Source organism: Myxocyprinus asiaticus, chromosome 1 (assembly GCF_019703515.2).
Source record: "Myxocyprinus asiaticus isolate MX2 ecotype Aquarium Trade chromosome 1, UBuf_Myxa_2, whole genome shotgun sequence".
NCBI classification, from domain to species: Eukaryota; Metazoa; Chordata; class Actinopteri; order Cypriniformes; family Catostomidae; genus Myxocyprinus; species Myxocyprinus asiaticus.
Genome location: NC_059344.1, coordinates 37,086,590 through 37,105,504, shown reverse-complemented (window position 1 = coordinate 37,105,504; position 18,915 = coordinate 37,086,590). Strand labels below are relative to the sequence as shown.

At 36.0% G+C, this 18,915-nt stretch overlaps 1 protein-coding gene across 10 annotated transcripts in view; it reads left to right on the top strand.

Annotated features, from left to right (window-relative positions):
- The window catches only part of LOC127445779 (CUGBP Elav-like family member 1), a 50,999-nt gene extending 32,650 nt beyond the window's left edge, over positions 1 to 18,349 (top strand). For 3 of the 10 annotated variants that reach the window (XM_051706106.1, XM_051706170.1, XM_051706122.1), the window contains 9 exons: positions 2,187 to 2,266; positions 2,875 to 3,036; positions 5,567 to 5,636; positions 9,077 to 9,247; positions 10,080 to 10,196; positions 10,404 to 10,592; positions 12,655 to 12,798; positions 12,968 to 13,137; positions 16,442 to 18,349. In XM_051706106.1, the coding sequence (XP_051562066.1) occupies positions 2,187 to 2,266; positions 2,875 to 3,036; positions 5,567 to 5,636; positions 9,077 to 9,247; positions 10,080 to 10,196; positions 10,404 to 10,592; positions 12,655 to 12,798; positions 12,968 to 13,095 (1,061 nt within the window). In that variant the 3' untranslated portion in view covers positions 13,096 to 13,137; positions 16,442 to 18,349. Of the gene's footprint in view, positions 1 to 2,186; positions 2,267 to 2,874; positions 3,037 to 5,566; positions 5,637 to 9,076; positions 9,248 to 10,079; positions 10,197 to 10,403; positions 10,593 to 10,794; positions 10,845 to 12,654; positions 12,799 to 12,967; positions 13,138 to 16,441 lie in introns of those variants that run through there. The other 7 variants (XM_051706134.1, XM_051706150.1, XM_051706141.1 and 4 more) reach the window with 4 other exon arrangements.
- Positions 18,350 to 18,915: the final 566 nt, after the last annotated feature.

Sequence of the window (18,915 nt, the reverse complement as noted above, 5' to 3'; positions counted from 1 at the left end):
GTGGAAGAAGTTGGTAAAATATTTTACAACACAGATTTTTTTAGGACATCACACAATATGGTGAAATTAACTTTATATTCATTAGCTTTTTATAAAAAAAAAATATTATTGAATATGAGTACTATCTGCTGCATAGATAATGGTAAAACTGTACATATTAAATGCAGTCTATATGCAATTTGGAACAAAAGACGATTTGTAATATCTGGAGAATATATATGATATCTGGTGGAAGCGTTTTCCATCAGCTGTCCTGAAGGCCAGAGTCAAAGCCAAGTTAATATGCAAATCTAAAAACGTGACACAGTATCACAGAAAAGGAGATGACAGTGTTTAACAAGATTTAAAATGAGGAACAATGTAAACTGTTAAAGAAACACTGCCCTTTCTGCCAAAATAAAGGCTCCAAGTGAAGGTGAAGTAAATACTACAGAAATATATTACTGTTATATAAAAACAAATCTAATCCTCAAAATTATAATTCTATTTTATGTGATAAAAAAACTTGTAAGGAACCCACAATGATAATATTAATAATAATAAAATAATATTCAAATGGGTTCAAAAAAGTGAGTGAAATTGTACTGTAATTTTTGTACATATTGTTAATTCATAAAAATGTTTTAGTAAAAATATATGTTGGTAAATACTACTTTTTTTATTAGGCCAACTGAATTGCTGTATTGGTGCAAATAAATAAACAGCAGTTGATTCATTGCAGGCTGAAGTTATGTGGTCTCAGAACAGTGGTATAGCACCACTCATTCAGGTTGAACGAAGATATTTGCCAGCTTTTTCAAACAGTGTTCCCCGATATAGCAAAAATATAGCTCAGATAAAGCAAAAAGTTTCACGTGTGGCATGACCGCATATATCATTTGATTTGGTCTAGTTCAAGGAGAAGCTTGTTGGTAGTGTCAGTAATGCAGGACAATTTGGGCTCATGTTTTGTGAGAGCCTCAATGAATGCACTGAAAAACAATAACAAATGGATGTTTATGTAAGATTTTTGGAGTGACATCCAGTTGAGGTACCTTGTGTATAGTAATGAACATAAGCATAAGTAATTAATAACTACTGTAATTGTCTGCATAAAAATACACAGTAGGCATACAGTATCAAACCAGCACTTTACTCTCGCATTAGCAACGTGTCATTTTAATGTGACTTCATGTTGCATCTAGTGGTGGGTAAATATATGCATTAACCTTGATAGTGATTGAAGTAATGAGTAAGTCTTAAATATTTTTGAAAAGGGTATTAAAAAGTGTTAAATTGGATGAGCTGATACCTGCAGATACCCTGTTTAAGTTTTGTTTTTTAAAGCTGTGTGTGTGCCTTCCACAGAGTAAATATACATTAAAAGTATACATTTATTATTTCTCTTGTTTTTATTACTTTTGAACTGTAGTTTGTTGATTGCATGCACAAATACAGGAATAGTGGCAGTGCAGAGATTACTTGGAGCACATATATGTTAATTTAACTTCTCCAGCAATATGTCTGGTCTTCTGGGCTTTACTCATGGCACACTAATAAAGTGCATCTTCAAAGGTCACAACCTGCTCTGTCATTTTAAGTAAATAATAGTTGCGGATACAGTCCATCAGAGAAACCATTTTAGATAAATTGGGCCCAGTTGTTGGCTCCTGTCAGCCCAAATAAAAATGGTTTCATCCCAAGCTCAACAGGGTATCAGAGGTTATATAACTGTGATTGCATGCAACAAATTGAGAATAAATGAACTTGCTTTAATTGTCCAGTTGGGATTTATTTTTCTTTTGCCTTTATTCTCCCAATTTATCGCTGTCATTTGCCTGTGGTGCAGGGAGTCGCTGTGATGATCGTTTTTCAAAACATATAAGGTTAACCAAAGTGTAACCAAGGGAACATAACTAACATTGAGACCCAATCTATTTCTTTTAGAATTTGCTGCAGTGAACTTGCAGCTCAGCACAATGGGAACTGCTTAAATGATAGACATGACCCATATTAGCTTAGTAAAACTCAAACCTGTTCTGTTTCCAAAGAAACCTGACATGGAATCTGTCTTGATAGAATTGTGTTACTGCATGATCATTTCCGCAATAGCATGGTTTCTTCTAGTTTACAGTTTTCTTATGTTTAGGAGTTCTAAATAATTGTAGACTAAATGACTTCTATGCTTCTTAACTCCGTGTTCACAGGCTGTGCCTTCGTCACATTCACAGCTAGACAGATGGCCCAGTCTGCAATCAAATCCATGCACCAGTCACAAAAAATGGAGGTAAACCCATGCAAAGTATTTCTGCGTTACAACTTGAAACTTTTCTCAGGGCGTTGTCAGTAATATTTCAGTCACGTTTTTCATTGTATACCATTGTTTTCCAGCAAAAATGTGCTAATGGATTTTATAGCTGTCATGGAGTTATACAATATAAGCTGTATAATTTTCAGGTATTAATGCAAATTAAAAACCTATTTGGCATCTGAATATGTAATGAAAAAATAAACATTTGTAACGCACAAAAAATAAAATATATATTTTTCTTTTTTGTGGTGGGACCATTGAAAACAAGAGCCCATTAAATCTGAATGACCGATCCAATCAGGCAGACAGGAAAAAAAAAAAAAAAACTATTGTTGAGCCCTGTCTGTGTTTGCACATGTAATATTGCACGTAACATGTATAGATAGATAGATATAGAATATTCAGAATACAGAAATTAGCTAGTGTATTAAAATTTAAATGCTGCTTTATCAGCACACACACACTTGCTTTTTACTGAGAGCTGTGTTTCTTTGTGCTGTCCACCTTGCCTTTGTTCCTTTTGTTTATTGTTTCTTTACATGAAACACTGCTGCATTTTAGTTTCTGTTGCATGTGTCTCTTAGGGCTGCTCTTCTCCCATCGTAGTGAAGTTTGCAGACACGCAGAAGGATAAAGAACAGAAATGTATCGCTCAGCAGCTGCAGCAACAGATGCAACAGCTCAATGCTGCCTCCATGTGGGGAAACCTTACAGGACTCAACTCACTGGGGCCACAGTACCTTGCAGTGAGTACACAGACCACATGTGCATTAATAACCACACTGATTTCATGCAGCCTGTTGCGTCTTAAGTTTGTGCATGTAGAAACTGCGCCACTATAGAAAACCATTTAAAACATGCAAATTGCAAAGTAGGGATGCACCGATATCACTTTTTCTCTTCCGATATCGGAAATCTCAGTATCGGCCGATCCCAAGCCGATACCAGTGTTGTTGTTGTTGTTGTTGTTTTTTTTTTTTTTTTTTTTTGTTGTTGTTTTTTGCATAATCAGTTTAGAATATCTTTAAATTATTGTGTGGAACTAATTGGGAGTACTCTTTAATATGTAAAGAAACACAAACCTCTAACTACACATTATTTCTATATAAATGTATAGCTTATTAAGAAACACTTTATTATTAACTAGTATACTGGATAATGTAGCAGCAAAATTAACAGTAATTCCAGTCTTCAAGTCTTCAGTAGAAAAGAAACCAGTGATTTCTTTTTGCCTTTTTTCTTTTCTTTTTTTTTTTTTTTTTTTTTTTTTCAAAAATGTTTCAACTTGTATCTGGACTTTAAAGGATTCAGATCTCTTTTTTGTTAAATTTAGTTGTAAGACATCAGTCCACTTTTCATTCACACAGTTATTTTTGGAACCCATTCAACTTAAATATTGTTATAAATTGTAAACAAATACTAATGATGACAATAATAATAATAATAAATTGTTGTTATTATTATTATTATTATTGACTTAATTTTAAATACAACAGTAATATATTTAAATCGTGCACTTTTTAAACCCTCACACTTTTATTTTGACATTCTAAACTCTCCAGGACGTCCTGTATGTGTTTGTTTGTAGGGTAGTTCACAGTAGTTTAATTCACTTCTTATTCAAATTCTGGTCAAATGAACCTCCGGTGCCGTTCTAAATGCATATTATAAGTGAACCGAACTATTGAGCATCTACATCTGAGATGCTGTTCTTGAGTAGCGTTCAAATATTGCGCACCGCTGTGAAGGCTAAAAATAGCCGCGAGTGCATCACCAGCCTGTGCGCGAGTTTGTCAACAGAGCAGCACCATTCACTAACGTGCTGGCACTGCGCATACTATATATTTATTTATTAAACACAGCCTTTTGGGATTCACAGAGCTATCGCACATCTTCAAGTGGCTTTGAATAAAACGCATAAGTTATATTAGGAGCTTTAATGGTGTTTTTATGGTTCTTTTATGTTATTTTTGGAGCTTGACAGTAATGAACATAACACACCGTATCGGATTTGGATCGGGCTCGTCGGACTGATACCCGATCCGTCTAGGTGCATCCCTATTGCAAAGTATAAACATTTGTAAAATGCATACAAATTTAAAACATTCATGTTTAGCATGTGAGCGCTGGTCTTTGCTCCAGCAAAAACATTAATTTTTAACTTTTAATTTGCTGCATGCAAATTATAATGCATTATCAGTTGCATCAGTACTGAAGCAACTGCTTTTTGAAAATTCAGGGTTAGATATTAGGAGAGCCTTGTTTTAAACTGATTTTTTAAAACTAAGATTAAGGGTGCTTTCACACTTGATTTAATTTCTTGTATCGAACCAGAGTATTCAAAAGTATTCATCTCTTTGGATTTGCCACCAAAACTGTACATGCACAAAATGACACTTGTGATTGTCTGCCATGGATGCATTGAATGTGCAATGATCCGTGAGCCCGTGAATGCATTGCAAGATTTGTGAACACTGTGAGCTGCTCTGTGAAGCGGATTTATTTGGAGACAACTGCATTATACCATAATTGCAATTGGGAGCCTGCAAATACACAAATTATACGTCATCACAAGCGTTTGACTTTTGTGTTTTGGTACGATTGCGTTCATATCAGCAGCAAACCGTACTGGAGTTCACATGTACCGTACCCCAGACCTTTTCAAACGGACTCTGGTGCGGTTCACGTGTGCACACCTGAGTTCCAAAAACATTGTTTACATCATCCTAACAAACCGAACTGTGACGTCATTCGAACCTGGGTGCGCACCAAAAGTGCTAGTGTGAAATAAATCTTAAACGGAGTCTGACTCCTTAGGAAGTTTGCTGTGTTGTTTTTTTGCTGTATTTGAGCACATGGGCTACAGGTCTATGTTTGGCCATTATTTTAGCTGCCTCTAATTTGGATCCTCCGAATTCCTTTTGATATCTCTGATAAAGCTCTTGTTAACTCGTTGTTTACTCGCATGGGCCGTCATAGATGTGGAGCCCTGTTTGAATGTGTTAGTGCTGCTCCATGGGTGTGCTGTGAAAACCTCTTCTCTCTTCTTACCCCTTTCTGTTTGTTTCCCCCCATAATTTCTTATGTCCCTTGAATGTACTTGCTATCTCACTACTTTGTTTCTGTCTTCACCACATGTGCTCCTGCCTGTCCTTTTATTTTGCCTTGTTGCCTGATTTATCTCTCCTCGACTCTACTCTTTCTTTCTCTCCTAAAAATCACAGTCCTGGATGCAGTTCTGACTCACTCTGTTCTCTGTTTTGATGTAATGTCTAGCTTTATTTGCAGCTTCTACAACAGTCTGCATCCTCTGGAAATGCGCTCAACAATCTCCATCCTATGTCAGGTAAGAGTCTGACACACTCGGTTCCATTCAGCCCCTTAAAAGTGGAAAATGGCTGTGAGTTAAGCACTTTCAACTGGTCAATTATATTACATACTAAGTGTGTGTGGTGGGGGGGGGGGGGTGGGGGTACTGTGCATGTGAATGTTGGGGATATTAAAGGGATAGTTCACCCAAAAATGAAAATTCTCTCATTTACTTGCCCTCATGCCATCCCAAATGTGTATGACTTTCTTTCTTCTGCAGAACACAAACAAAGATTTTTAGAAGAATATCTCAGCTCTGTAGGTCCATACAGTGCAAGTGAATGATGATCATGCGATGTGAATGTGATGCTCCTCACTGAATGATACTTGTATCAACTTGGTCAAAGGAGGGACAACACTCTTAATGAAAAAAAAAAAAAGAAATGCATAGAAAATGAATTAACCACTAACAAAAGCCTTCATTGGCAAAATCAAAGGACAGTGCATCTTTGTGGATTTCCCCTGTTCATTCGAGATGATTTAACACAAACGTATAGTTCATACAAAATCATTTTGTTTAACCATTGACCCACAACATTTAGTTTACTAAATTTAACCTCTAATAGTTCTAAACATAAATAACTAATACAGGTGCATCTCAATAAATTAGAATGTCGTGGAAAAGTTCATTTATTTCAGTAATTCAGCTCAAATTGTGAAACTCGTGTATTAAATAAATTAAATGCACACAGACTGAAGTAGTTTAAGTCTTTGGTTCTTTTAATTGTGATGATTTTGGCTCACATTTAACAAAAACCCACCAATTAGCTATCTCAAAAAATTAGAATACATCATAAGACCAATAAAAAAAACATCTTTAGTGAATTGTTGGCCTTCTGGAAAGTATGTTCATTTACTGTATATGTACTCAATACTTGGTAGGGGCTCCTTTTGCTTTAATTACTGCCTCAATTCAGCGTGGCATGGAGGTGATCAGTTTGTGGCTATGCTGAGGTGGTATGGAAGCCCAGGTTTCTTTGACAGTGGCCTTCAGCTCATCTGCATTTTTTGGTCTCTTGTTTCTCATTTTCCTCTTGACAATACCCCATAGATTCTCTATGGGGTTCAGGTCTGGTGAGTTTGCTGGCCAGTCAAGCACACCAACACCATGGTCATTTAACCAACTTTTGGTGCTTTTGGCAGTGTGGGCAGGTGCCAAATCCTGGTGGAAAATGAAATCAGCATCTTTAAAAAGCTGGTCAGCAGAAGGAAGCATGAAGTGCTCCAAAATTTCTTGGTAAACGGGTGCAGTGACTTTGGTTTTCAAAAAACACAATGGACCAACACCAGCAGATGACATTGTACCTCAAATCATCACAGACTGTGGAAACTTAACACTGGACTTCAAGCAACTTGGGCTATGAGCTTCTCCACCCTTCCTCCAGACTCTAGGACCTTGGTTTCCAAATGAAATACAAAACTTGCTCTCATCTGAAAAGAGGACTTTGGAACACTGGGCAACAGTCCAGTTCTTCTTCTCCTTAGCCCAGGTAAGACGCCTCTGACATTGTCTGTGGTTCAGGAGTGGCTTAACAAGAGGAATACGACAACTGTAGTGTCTGTGTGTGGTGGCTCTTGATGCCTTGACCCCAGCCTCAGTCCATTCCTTGTGAAGTTCACCCAAATTCTTGAATCGATTTTGCTTGACAATCGTAAGGCTGCGGTTCTCTCGGTTGGTTGTGCATCTTTTTCTTCCACACTTTTTCCTTCCACTCAACTTTCTGTTAACACGCTTGGATACAGCACTCTGTGAACAGCCAGCTTCTTTGGCAATGAATGTTTGTGGCTTACCCTCCTTGTGAAGGGTATCAGTGATTGTCTTCTGGACAACTGTCAGATCAGCAGTCTTCCCCATGATTGTGTAGCCTAGTGAACCAAACTGAGAGACCATTTTGAAGGCTCAGGAAACCTTTGCAGGTGTTTTGAGTTGATTAGCTGATTGGCATGTCACCATATTCTAATTTGTTGAGATAGTGAATTGGTGGGTTTTTGTTAAATGTGAGCCAAAATCATCACAATTAAAAGAACCAAAGACTTAAACTACTTCAGTCTGTGTGCATTGAATTTATTTAATACACGAGTTTCACAATTTGAGTTGAATTACTGAAATAAATGAACTTTTCCACGACATTCTAATTTATTGAGATGCACCTGTATTGGTTAATATTGCATCATTCTCTGTTATAGCATAATTTCATGTACAGCTGCTTTGAAACAACGCCTGTTGTGAAAAGCGCTATACAAATAAATTTGACTTGACTTGATCAGACCTTTGTAGCTCCAAGAATCAAAGTAAACCATATGTCTCCAGTGTTTAAATCCCTATGTTCAGAAGCAATATAATTGGTGTGGGTGAGAAACAGAACAATATTTAATCCTTTATTTCTTTACTCCGATTTGAAAGTGAAACTAAACATGCACCACATGTGACTTTCAGATGTAAAAGTCAAAGTTGAGATTTGGAGTAAAAAAAGGACAAATACTATTCTGTTTCTCACCAACGCGTCGTATAGATTACTTTTATGTTTCCTTTGTGATTTTTGGAGCTACAAAGGTCTGATCACCATTCACTTGCATTGTATGGACCAACAGATCTGAGATATTCTTCCAAAAGATTATCTTCATTTGTGTTCTGCTGAAGAAAGTAAGTCATATACATATCTTGTATGGCATGAGTATGAATAAATGATGAGAGAATTTTCATTTTTGGGTGAACTATCCCTTTAATGTCCATAGTGTTGTGCAGTGTACATGCAGTGGGGTTCAGAAGTCTTGAGCCTACATTTGCTTCTATGTTGCATTAATATATATATATATATATATATATATATATATATATATATATATATATATATATATATATATATAATATATGTGTGTGTGTGTAATATATTTTCTTTGTAAATTATATAATCAGCATAACAATTTCAGTTAAAAGTTGAATTTGAGCAAAAATGATTTGAGATTTGTGTGCTTCAATGGAAACAAGAAAATGTGACCTTTTCATATGAGTTCACATGGTCAGTGTCGCATATTTGCTTGTTGGATTAGTGTCTTAGAAATGGTCCAGAATCTTCAACATTTCTTATTCATTTTATAATTAAATTGATAATGTATTTGTGGTGGGACCATTGAAAACAAAAGTATATTAAATCTGAATGACTAACTTGACCGAGCAGACCCCTTCCAATATTTTCAATCCAAGGTTGTAAGGCATAAAACACATTTACAAGCTCAATGAATGTTAGTGTTAGCGAAAGGGCAGTACCAACCTGATTGGGCAAGTGGCAGTTCAGTCAGCTGGGCCAAAACGCTCTCACACTGGCCTCGGGCCCATGGGCCATCCTTATTGTTTAGCCCTGTATAAGGGATCATTGCATTTGAATATTATGCTGTGCGTCTGTGGATCTGCGGTAGGTCTGAATGCCATGCAGAATCTGGCTGCATTAGCAGCAGCAGCGAGTGCTACACAGGCAACGCCCACAGGTAGCAGCGCTCTGACCACCTCCAGCTCCCCCCTCAGCGTCCTCACCAGCTCAGGTATGCCCTCCGGACAGCACGCTCAATCTGCCTGGGACGCCTACAAGGGTTGGTCCTGCTTTTTAATCTCCTCCTGTTCATAAACTTTGCTTTTTATAAGTCTAATCTGTAAAGCATAATTAGCTGATCTGTGTTTTTAGGAACTGCCAGGAATAATTCATCCAAAAATTACAATTCTTTCATCTACTCACCTCGTCCTCTTGTTGTTTTATATCCGTATGAGAACTTGTGTTGTACAGCACTTAAAAAATGCGTGTCACTGTGAACAAGCTTTTCTCATGCTCTCAACAACGCACAACAAACATTCATATTTTCAATGAAAAATTATACATTTTGTATGTCTTCAGAGACTTGGAATATGACAAGTCGCATGGAGTACTTTTATGATAATTTTGGGTCCTTTAAAATGAGGCCCTGTAAATTGGCATTTTATTTCAAAGACAGACTGTGATATTCATTAAAACATCTCTTTTTATGTTCGGCATGAGGAGGAAAGTAATACGGTTTTGAAATGATATGAGGGTGAGTAAAATATATTTATTGGGTGAACTATTCCTTCAAAGTTCCACAAACTCAAAACAACTGTAATAATTTTAAATGTATCTTTTGTGGTTCATACACCAGTCTATTCACCTTAGCTCTTGATATATCCATTTGTATGCTTCAAGAGCATAAAAAGCCTTTAAGCTATTTTATGTGTGGCTTGTTCAAGCTTTTGCATGCTGAAAAACATTACTATTATGGCAGTCCGCTGTTCTGTAACATTTGCTTCATTATAGCTTTGTGTGTAATGAGAGCATATGAAATGTAAATAGGTAAAATCTGTTAGACAATGCTTGGTAACAATTCAGAGCTGATTTTCATGTTTTCTTCTCTACAGCAGGCTCTTCTCCAACCTCTAGTAATAGTTCATCTGTGAACCCCATGGCATCTTTAGGTGCTCTTCAGTCTCTTGCTGCGGGTGCTGGAGCAGGTCTCAATATGAACTCCCTAGCAAGTAAGGAAGAATTGTTCATTGATTTTGCGTTTGTCAAATGGGGTTGTTAAACTATGTAAATGCCATTCCATATATTTTTTTTCTAACTTCCTTTGCCTTGTTTCTGCCATGTCTTGTGTCTCTGAATGCCGTTTCTCTGTGTCTTATCAGTAGTTTTTTTAGTGTGATCATGGGCCTGAATGGTGAGCTGTGTTTCTCTGTGTGCAGGCATGGCTGCTCTGAATGGTGGTCTGGGCGGTGGGGGTCTCTCTAATGGCTCTGGCAGTACTATGGAGGCTCTGACTCAGGCAGCCTATTCTGGGATCCAGCAATATGCTGCTGCCGCTCTGCCCAGCCTCTACAGCCAGAGTTTACTGTCCCAGCAGAACGTTAGTGCAGCCGGGAGCCAGAAGGAAGGTGAGAGCTGGTTGGTCTGATGGGGTCGGTGGATAGATTGGTACAGTTTGCTCATACAGATGCTGACTAAGTTCGTGCTTACAGGGTTAGCTTACATGTGTTGGCCCATAATAATTTTCAATATACATGTGTTTGTGTGTAGATATGTGTAGTGTTGTCACCTTCTTAAGAATTCATTCTTGTTTTAAATATGCTGCAACAGCAAGTCACAATCAGAGCATGGGTAAGAGATCATAATCACAATGTCCATTTTCTACATTTTGATTAGTTTTAATATGAGTGGAGATCCATACCAGCAACTCTCTGCAAGGGAATATTCTGGATTAAATGCAATTTAAAGGAATAGTTAATACAAAAAATAAAAATGTAATTATTTACTCATCCTCGTGTCATTTTTAGTCTATATACTTTTTTTTTTCTCTCTCTCTCAATGGAATGCACACAAGGATAATTTTGATGTAGCTCTTTTTCATATAAGACCAGTTCATAGTGACCATGTCTATTAAACTCCAAAAGTGACCTGAGAACCAGATCAGTATTTGTAAACTGAATAAACCAGTTAATTAAGTCACATATTTAACTGACTGGTTTTGGAGTTCAACTCACTCATCAATGATCCAGTTCCCTCATAAAAAGCTTACTGGAGGGTAAAATGATCAGCAACGACTTAAATATCTGTCTGATCTTCACACAAACGAATTGCATGGCTTCAAAAGACTTGGAATATAGCACATGATTTATGGATTACTGTTATAGTGCTTTTTAGTCTTTTTTTGGAACTTGACATGGTCACAATGAACTGGCTTGGATAAGTGATAAGTAAAAGATAAGTGTGAAATTTATTTTGTGTTCCATGGAAAAATAACAGCATATGGGTTTGATATGTCATATGGGTGAAAAAATAATGAAAATGTTTGGGTAAACTATTTATTCATAAGCCCTATTGATTGCGTCTGTGACATGCTCTCTCTTACCATAGAGAATAATTAACAACCTTGTCTGTGTAAAGTTCTTTCAACTCATTCCATGACCATGTAAAGCCAATAAACCTGGTAACTTTTACATGATATCTGCACAAGGAGGAATGTGACTTTAAGGGATAGTTCACCCAAAGATTAAAATTCTCTCATTTACTCACTCTTATGCCATCCCAGATATGTATGACTTTTTCTTCTGTAGAACACAAACAAAGATTTTAGAAGAATATCAATATCAATGCAAGTGAATGGTGGCCAGGCATTTGAAACTCCAAAAAAGAGATAAAGTCTGCATAAAGGTTATTCAGAAGACTCCAGTGGTTTAATAAATGTGTTCTGAAGTGATCCAGTTGGTTTTGGGTGAGAACAGACCAATATATAACTCCATTTTAACTGTAAACCTTTCCATTGCAGTCTCTGGGCATGATCATGATTTCAAGCTCGATTACACTTTCTAGTGCTTGACGCTTGCATAGAGCGCTAGATGGTGCTTCAGGAAGTGTAATTGAGCTTGATATTATGATCTCCCAGGAGACTGCTGTCAAGATGTACAGTGAAAAAGGAGTTTCATGGATTGTTTATGCTGACTTGATCTGCTTTTTGGAGCTTCAAAGGTCTGATCACCATTCACTTGCATTGAATGGACCTACAGAGCTGAAATATTCTTCTAAAAATCTTCATTGGTGTTCTGCAGAAGAAAGTCATACACATCTGGTATGGCATAAGGGTGAGTAAATGATGAGTGAATTTTCATTTTTGGCTGAACTAACTAACCCTTTAACTAGCAGTAAGACTTTTTTTTTTTTTTTACGTTGGTAATGCGTAACCAGAGGTTCATCCACCCATATTTTTTTTTCATTTGTCATTTATGGCATCCATGTTTTTCCTTTATTTATAACCAACTGAGGGACAAATATAAATTGTTTTCTATGGTAACTCATAGGGCTTAGGTTGTATTTAACCCAGAATATTCCTTTTATTTTTTTATGTAAATAATTAGGCAAGGAGAATGAGGGTTTAGCCTCCATCGAAAATAAGAGGGTGGTGTAGGTTATATTTTTCTCTTCCTCTCTCTCTTTATGAAGGCCCAGAGGGAGCCAATTTGTTCATCTACCACCTGCCACAGGAGTTTGGTGATCAGGATCTGCTACAAATGTTTATGCCTTTTGGTAATGTTATCTCTGCCAAGGTCTTCATCGACAAACAGACCAACCTTAGCAAGTGTTTTGGTAAGTCGTGCCTCAATCCAAACCTTGTAAGCAAAATAAATGTATCTTTATTTTGTTATTTAGACATACTGGGTGTGATTTTTGTCTAATGCCTTAGAACATGCATGTGATCTACAAACTGTGCATTGAGTAACTATAGTCTGGTTCTATTTTTTTTTTTTTTTTTTAGGCTTTGTAAGTTATGATAATCCAGTTTCGTCCCAGGCGGCTATTCAGTCAATGAACGGTTTTCAGATTGGAATGAAGCGGCTGAAGGTGCAACTTAAACGATCTAAAAACGACAGCAAGCCATACTGATTGATTTTACTCAAATGGACTTGATTTGTAAATGTTTTTCTGGTAAGTGGAGTGTGACGTTGCAAAGTTAGAATGCCCCCATCCACCCTTAACTGCCCCTTCTAATCCTCCTTTTACTTCTGCCTTTCCTACATATCTTCTCTCACTCTTAACCTTAAAAAACAAATACAACATGCAAATTGTTAACATTATGAATTTGTTCCAAGGAGAAAATGGGTTCCCCCCCCCCCCCCCACACACACACATTGATATGATTGTTTTGTTTTTCTTTAATTTCCCTAAAATCTTTTTTTTTTTTTTTTTTTTTTTTTTTTGCCATATTACAAGTTTGCTGTGTATAAATTTTGCGTCAAAGGATGTTGCACGATGAAAGCCAGCCTGTTGACTGCTTTCAGTCCTTTAGACTGTTGATCACCACAGTCAGGCCCCTGTAGATATGTTTACACTATACTCTTGTAGTACATTTGGACAGTGTAATGCTGATGCCTCTGACAAAGCTGCCTTTTTAGAAAACAAAGGTCTGCTGCATTTGGTGCAAAAGATAATCAATCACCTGAATTTTGTTTTAAGCATCTGAAAGGTCAAGCTGCACTCCACTAGACTCGGTTTTCTTGGATGCCTTTTTTTATTTAATTCGTTTATTTATTTCACTTATTTATATCTTAATGTATCTGTGTTTTCACAATGACGGGTTGATGTAACATTGCTTTAAAGTCTGTTTATGTATTCTGCTGGAAGGCTCAGCTAACATCAGTAATGATGATACATTTTGTTTGTTGATTTAATTCACATTCATATTCATATTTCACTTTCTAAATACACAAACACTAAATATGTTTATGATTTTATATATGTTGATTTAGAGATGGTGGTTAATCATTCAGTATTGGTAGGTTGCTGGAGATGCTATACTTACACTCAGGACATTTTCACCATTCTGTCGGACCAAAACTTTTGTCCACTCTTGCCTGTTATCTACTCTTAAACTCACCTGGTACATTATCTGATGAATATTGAGAAGTGATGAAGTGCTTATTTATTTGTATTTATTTTTTCTTAAAGCCTCAAACTAAATCAAAACCTTTTTGACCCAAGAGTTGTATCCTTTGGAAATGCATTTACATCAATTGTTAATGAATTGGACGGTAGCAAGTAAGATTTTAAACTAGCATTTGTCAAGATTCTTTTGAGCCATCCTCAAAACACACTTTATTTGAATGGTCTTGTGATATCCTACACCTCAATTCAAATGTTAGTTTTGAAGCTTCTAGCAATATTTGCATCCTGGAAATTAGTGAGAGAGTGAGCGAATTTTGTAAAGATTTAGCCAAGAACAACAAAGGAGCAGGTTTACTCTTGTTTAATTAATGGCCACTTAATTGGCAGAATAATGTCCTAACTTTTGTTGAGAGTGTTCGGTAAGTATTTTTCTCAGTGTTGCAGGTCATTTCTTGTGCCCTCGTAGCTGGTGTACCGATACTAGTCCTGCAATCCTGAAGTGTTTATCACAGTTAAAATATATATATATATAGTGCGTTTGAGTTGTTCCATTCAGTTTAAATTAGTTGATCACAGTAAATAAGTGTTAATCAGATGTTAATGCCAATCTTGAGTCCTGCAGGGTTGTGAGGTGAGAAGATTGTTTTTATGGAAATGGAGAAAACATTATCCAGATAGTGTATATTACTTAACTATTATGCCTTTTCTATTTTTATAGAGGTTTCAAAAGATTCAACAGTGTTTTTGTAGAATCCTAATGTGAAGTTTTGTGAATACATTTCACAGATTGTTTAAACAACTGATGTGTGGCCCTTTTCGCTAGCTGTAGTATATTGTCTGATTAGTCGAAATTGTATCAAGAACTGTCCGAGTGTAGTTGGGGTGATTTAAAAGTCAGAAGCAGATCCACGGTTCAGTCTAAAGTTATTATTTCAGAATTTCAGTTGTGTAATGTCTCGAAACTAAGTATATCATATACATATGTAGTAACAAATGCTGAAATGTGCTTTATCATAAGTCATTTTGTGTGTAATTTCAACGCAACAGAATTTGAAATCTGATTTGACCAAAATCTGATCTGATCTTGAGTTTCAATGAGTGAAAATTGCTTGACAATTTTCTTTGACATTTACCTCACTATTGTCATCACTGTTCGACACATGTATTATTAATGGTCTTTTTCTGTTCAATCACGAATTGCAAATAAGCCCACTTTTTGTTATACTCAGATATCCTCACTTTCTATTCTGTCACTAAGTATGGACACTTCATAATAACATCCGTTTGCTCACTTGGATTTTGGGTACTATTGCAACTTGAACAGATATGCCAGTCTGTATGCCTTTTTTGTTTTTGTCACATACATTTTTACAGAAGCTTTAGACTGAACCCAGGTGTTAAGCCCCTCTTGAAATGTTTAGATGCTAGTCCAGGGAATGGCCAGTTCCTGATTTGTGCCTCTGTTGAAATAAATGATATGCATGCATTAAAAAACATTGAGTGGGAAAATAAATGGAATACCACTGATTTTAAAAAAATCCAAAGATTTTTGTGAACTTGTTATAGGCAGGGATTTTTTTGTTAGGCAGAATCTCTTCATAGGTTTTTCTTTTCTTTCTGTTTTAACCAGAGCAGAATGACTGGCGTTTGTATAACGGTCTGCTGATTTGTGCGCCTTAAAACAGCTCACTTAATGCAGAGTAGATTTGCTAATGTGCCAAACACATCAAGTCTTAAATTTCTGTACACATACTCTGTTGCTCACTCTGTTACATCATGTTCATCCAGTTCTTGTCCTTCAGAGTTCAATGTAGCTACATTTTATCCATTTGTATAACCTATGGGCAGGAGTTTTGTGACTAAAAGCTCCAAATATGCATTATTCCGTAGTCCCACACAATTCAGAGTTTAAGCACAAAATAAAATGACCCTCTTTCAAAGAGCTGAAACATTGAAGCACAAATTTTTTTCTGTTTCTCCATTTGACTTATGATCTAAAATTAAAATGTGGTTGTGTGAAGTTTAACATAACTAGAAATCATTTGTGGAACATCAGCAAAGTATTCAGTTATTCTAGCTGTTGTAGGCAGGCTGTGTTGTCTCTTGATGTTTAATGTTATTCCCCTTTGTTCACTATTGTTGGCATGTTGCTTACCCTTCCCTCTTTCTTCCTAATTTTCTTCATTGTTTCCTATGCTGCATTCAGCGTTATGTGTTTAGATGATGTGTGCACCTTTGAACCCCCACCACCATGCAAAAATAATCATTCATGAGTTTCTTTTTCATCCCCTCTCCTTTTCCGTTGTGCTTTAACCTAGGTTGTTATTCATTTTTTGTTTTATTCTAGATACCTTCGTGCCCGTTTGTCATCGTTTGCCTAGCATGTCGATGTGACGTCAAAAGTTCATCGTCCAGTCCGTTGTCCTCTTCGCTTCTCTGACGCTTGAAATTTCACACTTGACCTTTTTTGTTAACTTTTGACGCTTATTGATTACTTATTTTGTTTGTTTCTTTGTGTGATGTTCATTTCTGTCATTTGTGCTGCCAGTAGGGTGCGTTAGAAAGACTGCTAACAAGTGTAAAAAGTTTCATGAAAATGTTCTGAGCAAAGAGTCTATTTTTCTAGTATGTTCAAACATAACCACTAGATTTTTGCAGCTTTTAATTTTCCTAGTTTCATTTCTCAGTTTCTTTATCAATTTTTTATTATTTTAAAGCAGTCTTCCTAACACTTCAAATTGTACTCCTTTTATTTAGTTTTCTTCTCGAAGCAGCCATTCAAGTTTATAGAATCACTTGTGTGTGTTCAAGTGTGGGTGTGTTTCCCTTTCTTTCTCATGTGTTCTAAACCTTTTAGAGGATGTTTATCGTTACATTTTGCTGACATCGATAAACTTAGTAATTTTGTGTTGGGTTAGTTGGCATGTTGTAATTTTCTGGGAGTTTCTATTAACAGAGTGACATTACAATAGACACTTGAATTGCTTTTTTTTATTTTTTTATTTTTTTTTGTGTGTGTGTGTGTGTCGAGCCAATACAGGCACGTTTTGTATTTCCTATTGTGTGAAAAGCAGGACTAGTCTGAAATAAAAATGCATAGAATGAGCAGTTTAATTTCTTGTCACAGGTAAATAGTAAGCATGAATGTTTTTTTTTTGTTTTGTTTTTTTAAGTGCACTGAAATCCTCAGCAAAATGTGATTTAGTTCTGTTTCAAAAAGTCAAGATTAATAAAGAGGTGCCAAAAGTTTTGCATGTTGCTGTTGATTATGTTTTCAGTATGTTTCACATCATGCTTAACAATATGGTCTCATTTTGATGGTCTAAGTTTATATACAACAATGTATGGTTTAAAGTGAGCTTTTAAAGATGCATTTATAAGAATTGAAGTAATTTACAAATGAGTCCAATCTTTGATTATATATAAATAATTGTGCCTATAGCGGCAAAAACATTCAGATGTATCTTAAGATGTATTGTTCAGTTAATGGGGATTTGTTTTACACAGAGCTTGCAAGCATACTTTTTCATTTCTCTCATTCTTACATTTGTATACAAGTGTTTGAAGTTGTGAACTGATTGGTAGAGCTCAGCTGCAGCTTAGCCCCACCTAAAACCTTTAGTTTGGTACCCATCATGTGCATGTCTCCATGAATGAAATGCTTAATTTGGGATTCAGTTTTTCCCCTGTCCCCTTTTATCTTGTTTTATATGCTAATAGACTTATCTAATTGGGGTTGATGTGGTTGACATTTTAAGCTGCTGTTTTGTGAGTTTATATGTACTCTGAGGACATTTCCTTTGGGATGTTTGTCATTATTGGTACAGAGTGATTGTTTAAAATTATGATTTGTACAGATTTTGCCTTTTCTACTTCGAAAGTTCTGTTTCACATTGTAAATCCCAGTAAATTAGAGCATGTAGAACACAACACCATGACCAAACATCAGCTTGTACAAAAGTAACCAAACAAAACAGCCTTTAACTGAATTAAGAGATGATTTTTATAGTTGTGTTTTGTCATTTAAGTTGTGTGGTTTTCATTGGAAGTTTAGAGAGTGCAGTTAATTAATTAGATGTCTGAAACAGTGTTCTGAATGTTTCCTGGTCATTTATTTCAAGTGTGTTGTATGAGGTTGGTTAAGGATTTCACTCTACTGTCTCTTCAGAAATATAGCAAAGTTACCCATGAAGCAGTCTGGTAGTTTCTTTTAGTCAGTTTATGTATGATTAAACTATTTAAAAAGATTTAAACACATTGTGTCTGAATTCATTTGTTTTCTGAATTTATGCTAGAAAATGCATACCATACCTTAATATTCTGTTCTGAGATTTGTATCGCCAAGTTTTTCAACCAGCCAATTAATTGAACAACCATGTTTCTTGGTCTGCTAACCACCTCATGTTTCATGTTGGTACAAGTCAAGCTACTTCATGAAAGTTGAACATCCAAGTTGTTTTGTTCTAGCCATTATTATGTAGACATTTGTGATGTTTCCATTCAAGCTTTGCAGGTTCCTGCAGTAGTCCAGTTGCAATTTGATTTACAAATCTGAAAATGCAATATTTGAACATTTAATAACAAATTATTTATTCAGATTATTGGTTTCCCATTTCTTTTCATTGTAGAGTCCTTTAAAATATTGTGGATTGTGTTACTATATGTAAGCTCAAAATTCATGGAAAAATTTGAGCCGAACACAGTTCAGCAATTAAGCATACTCTTTAGTAATACAAATGAAATGTGCCACTTTTGCAATATTAAAATACTTTCTCCTACTCCAGCTTCATATGCAGTGACAACTATAAATAGTAGACCATT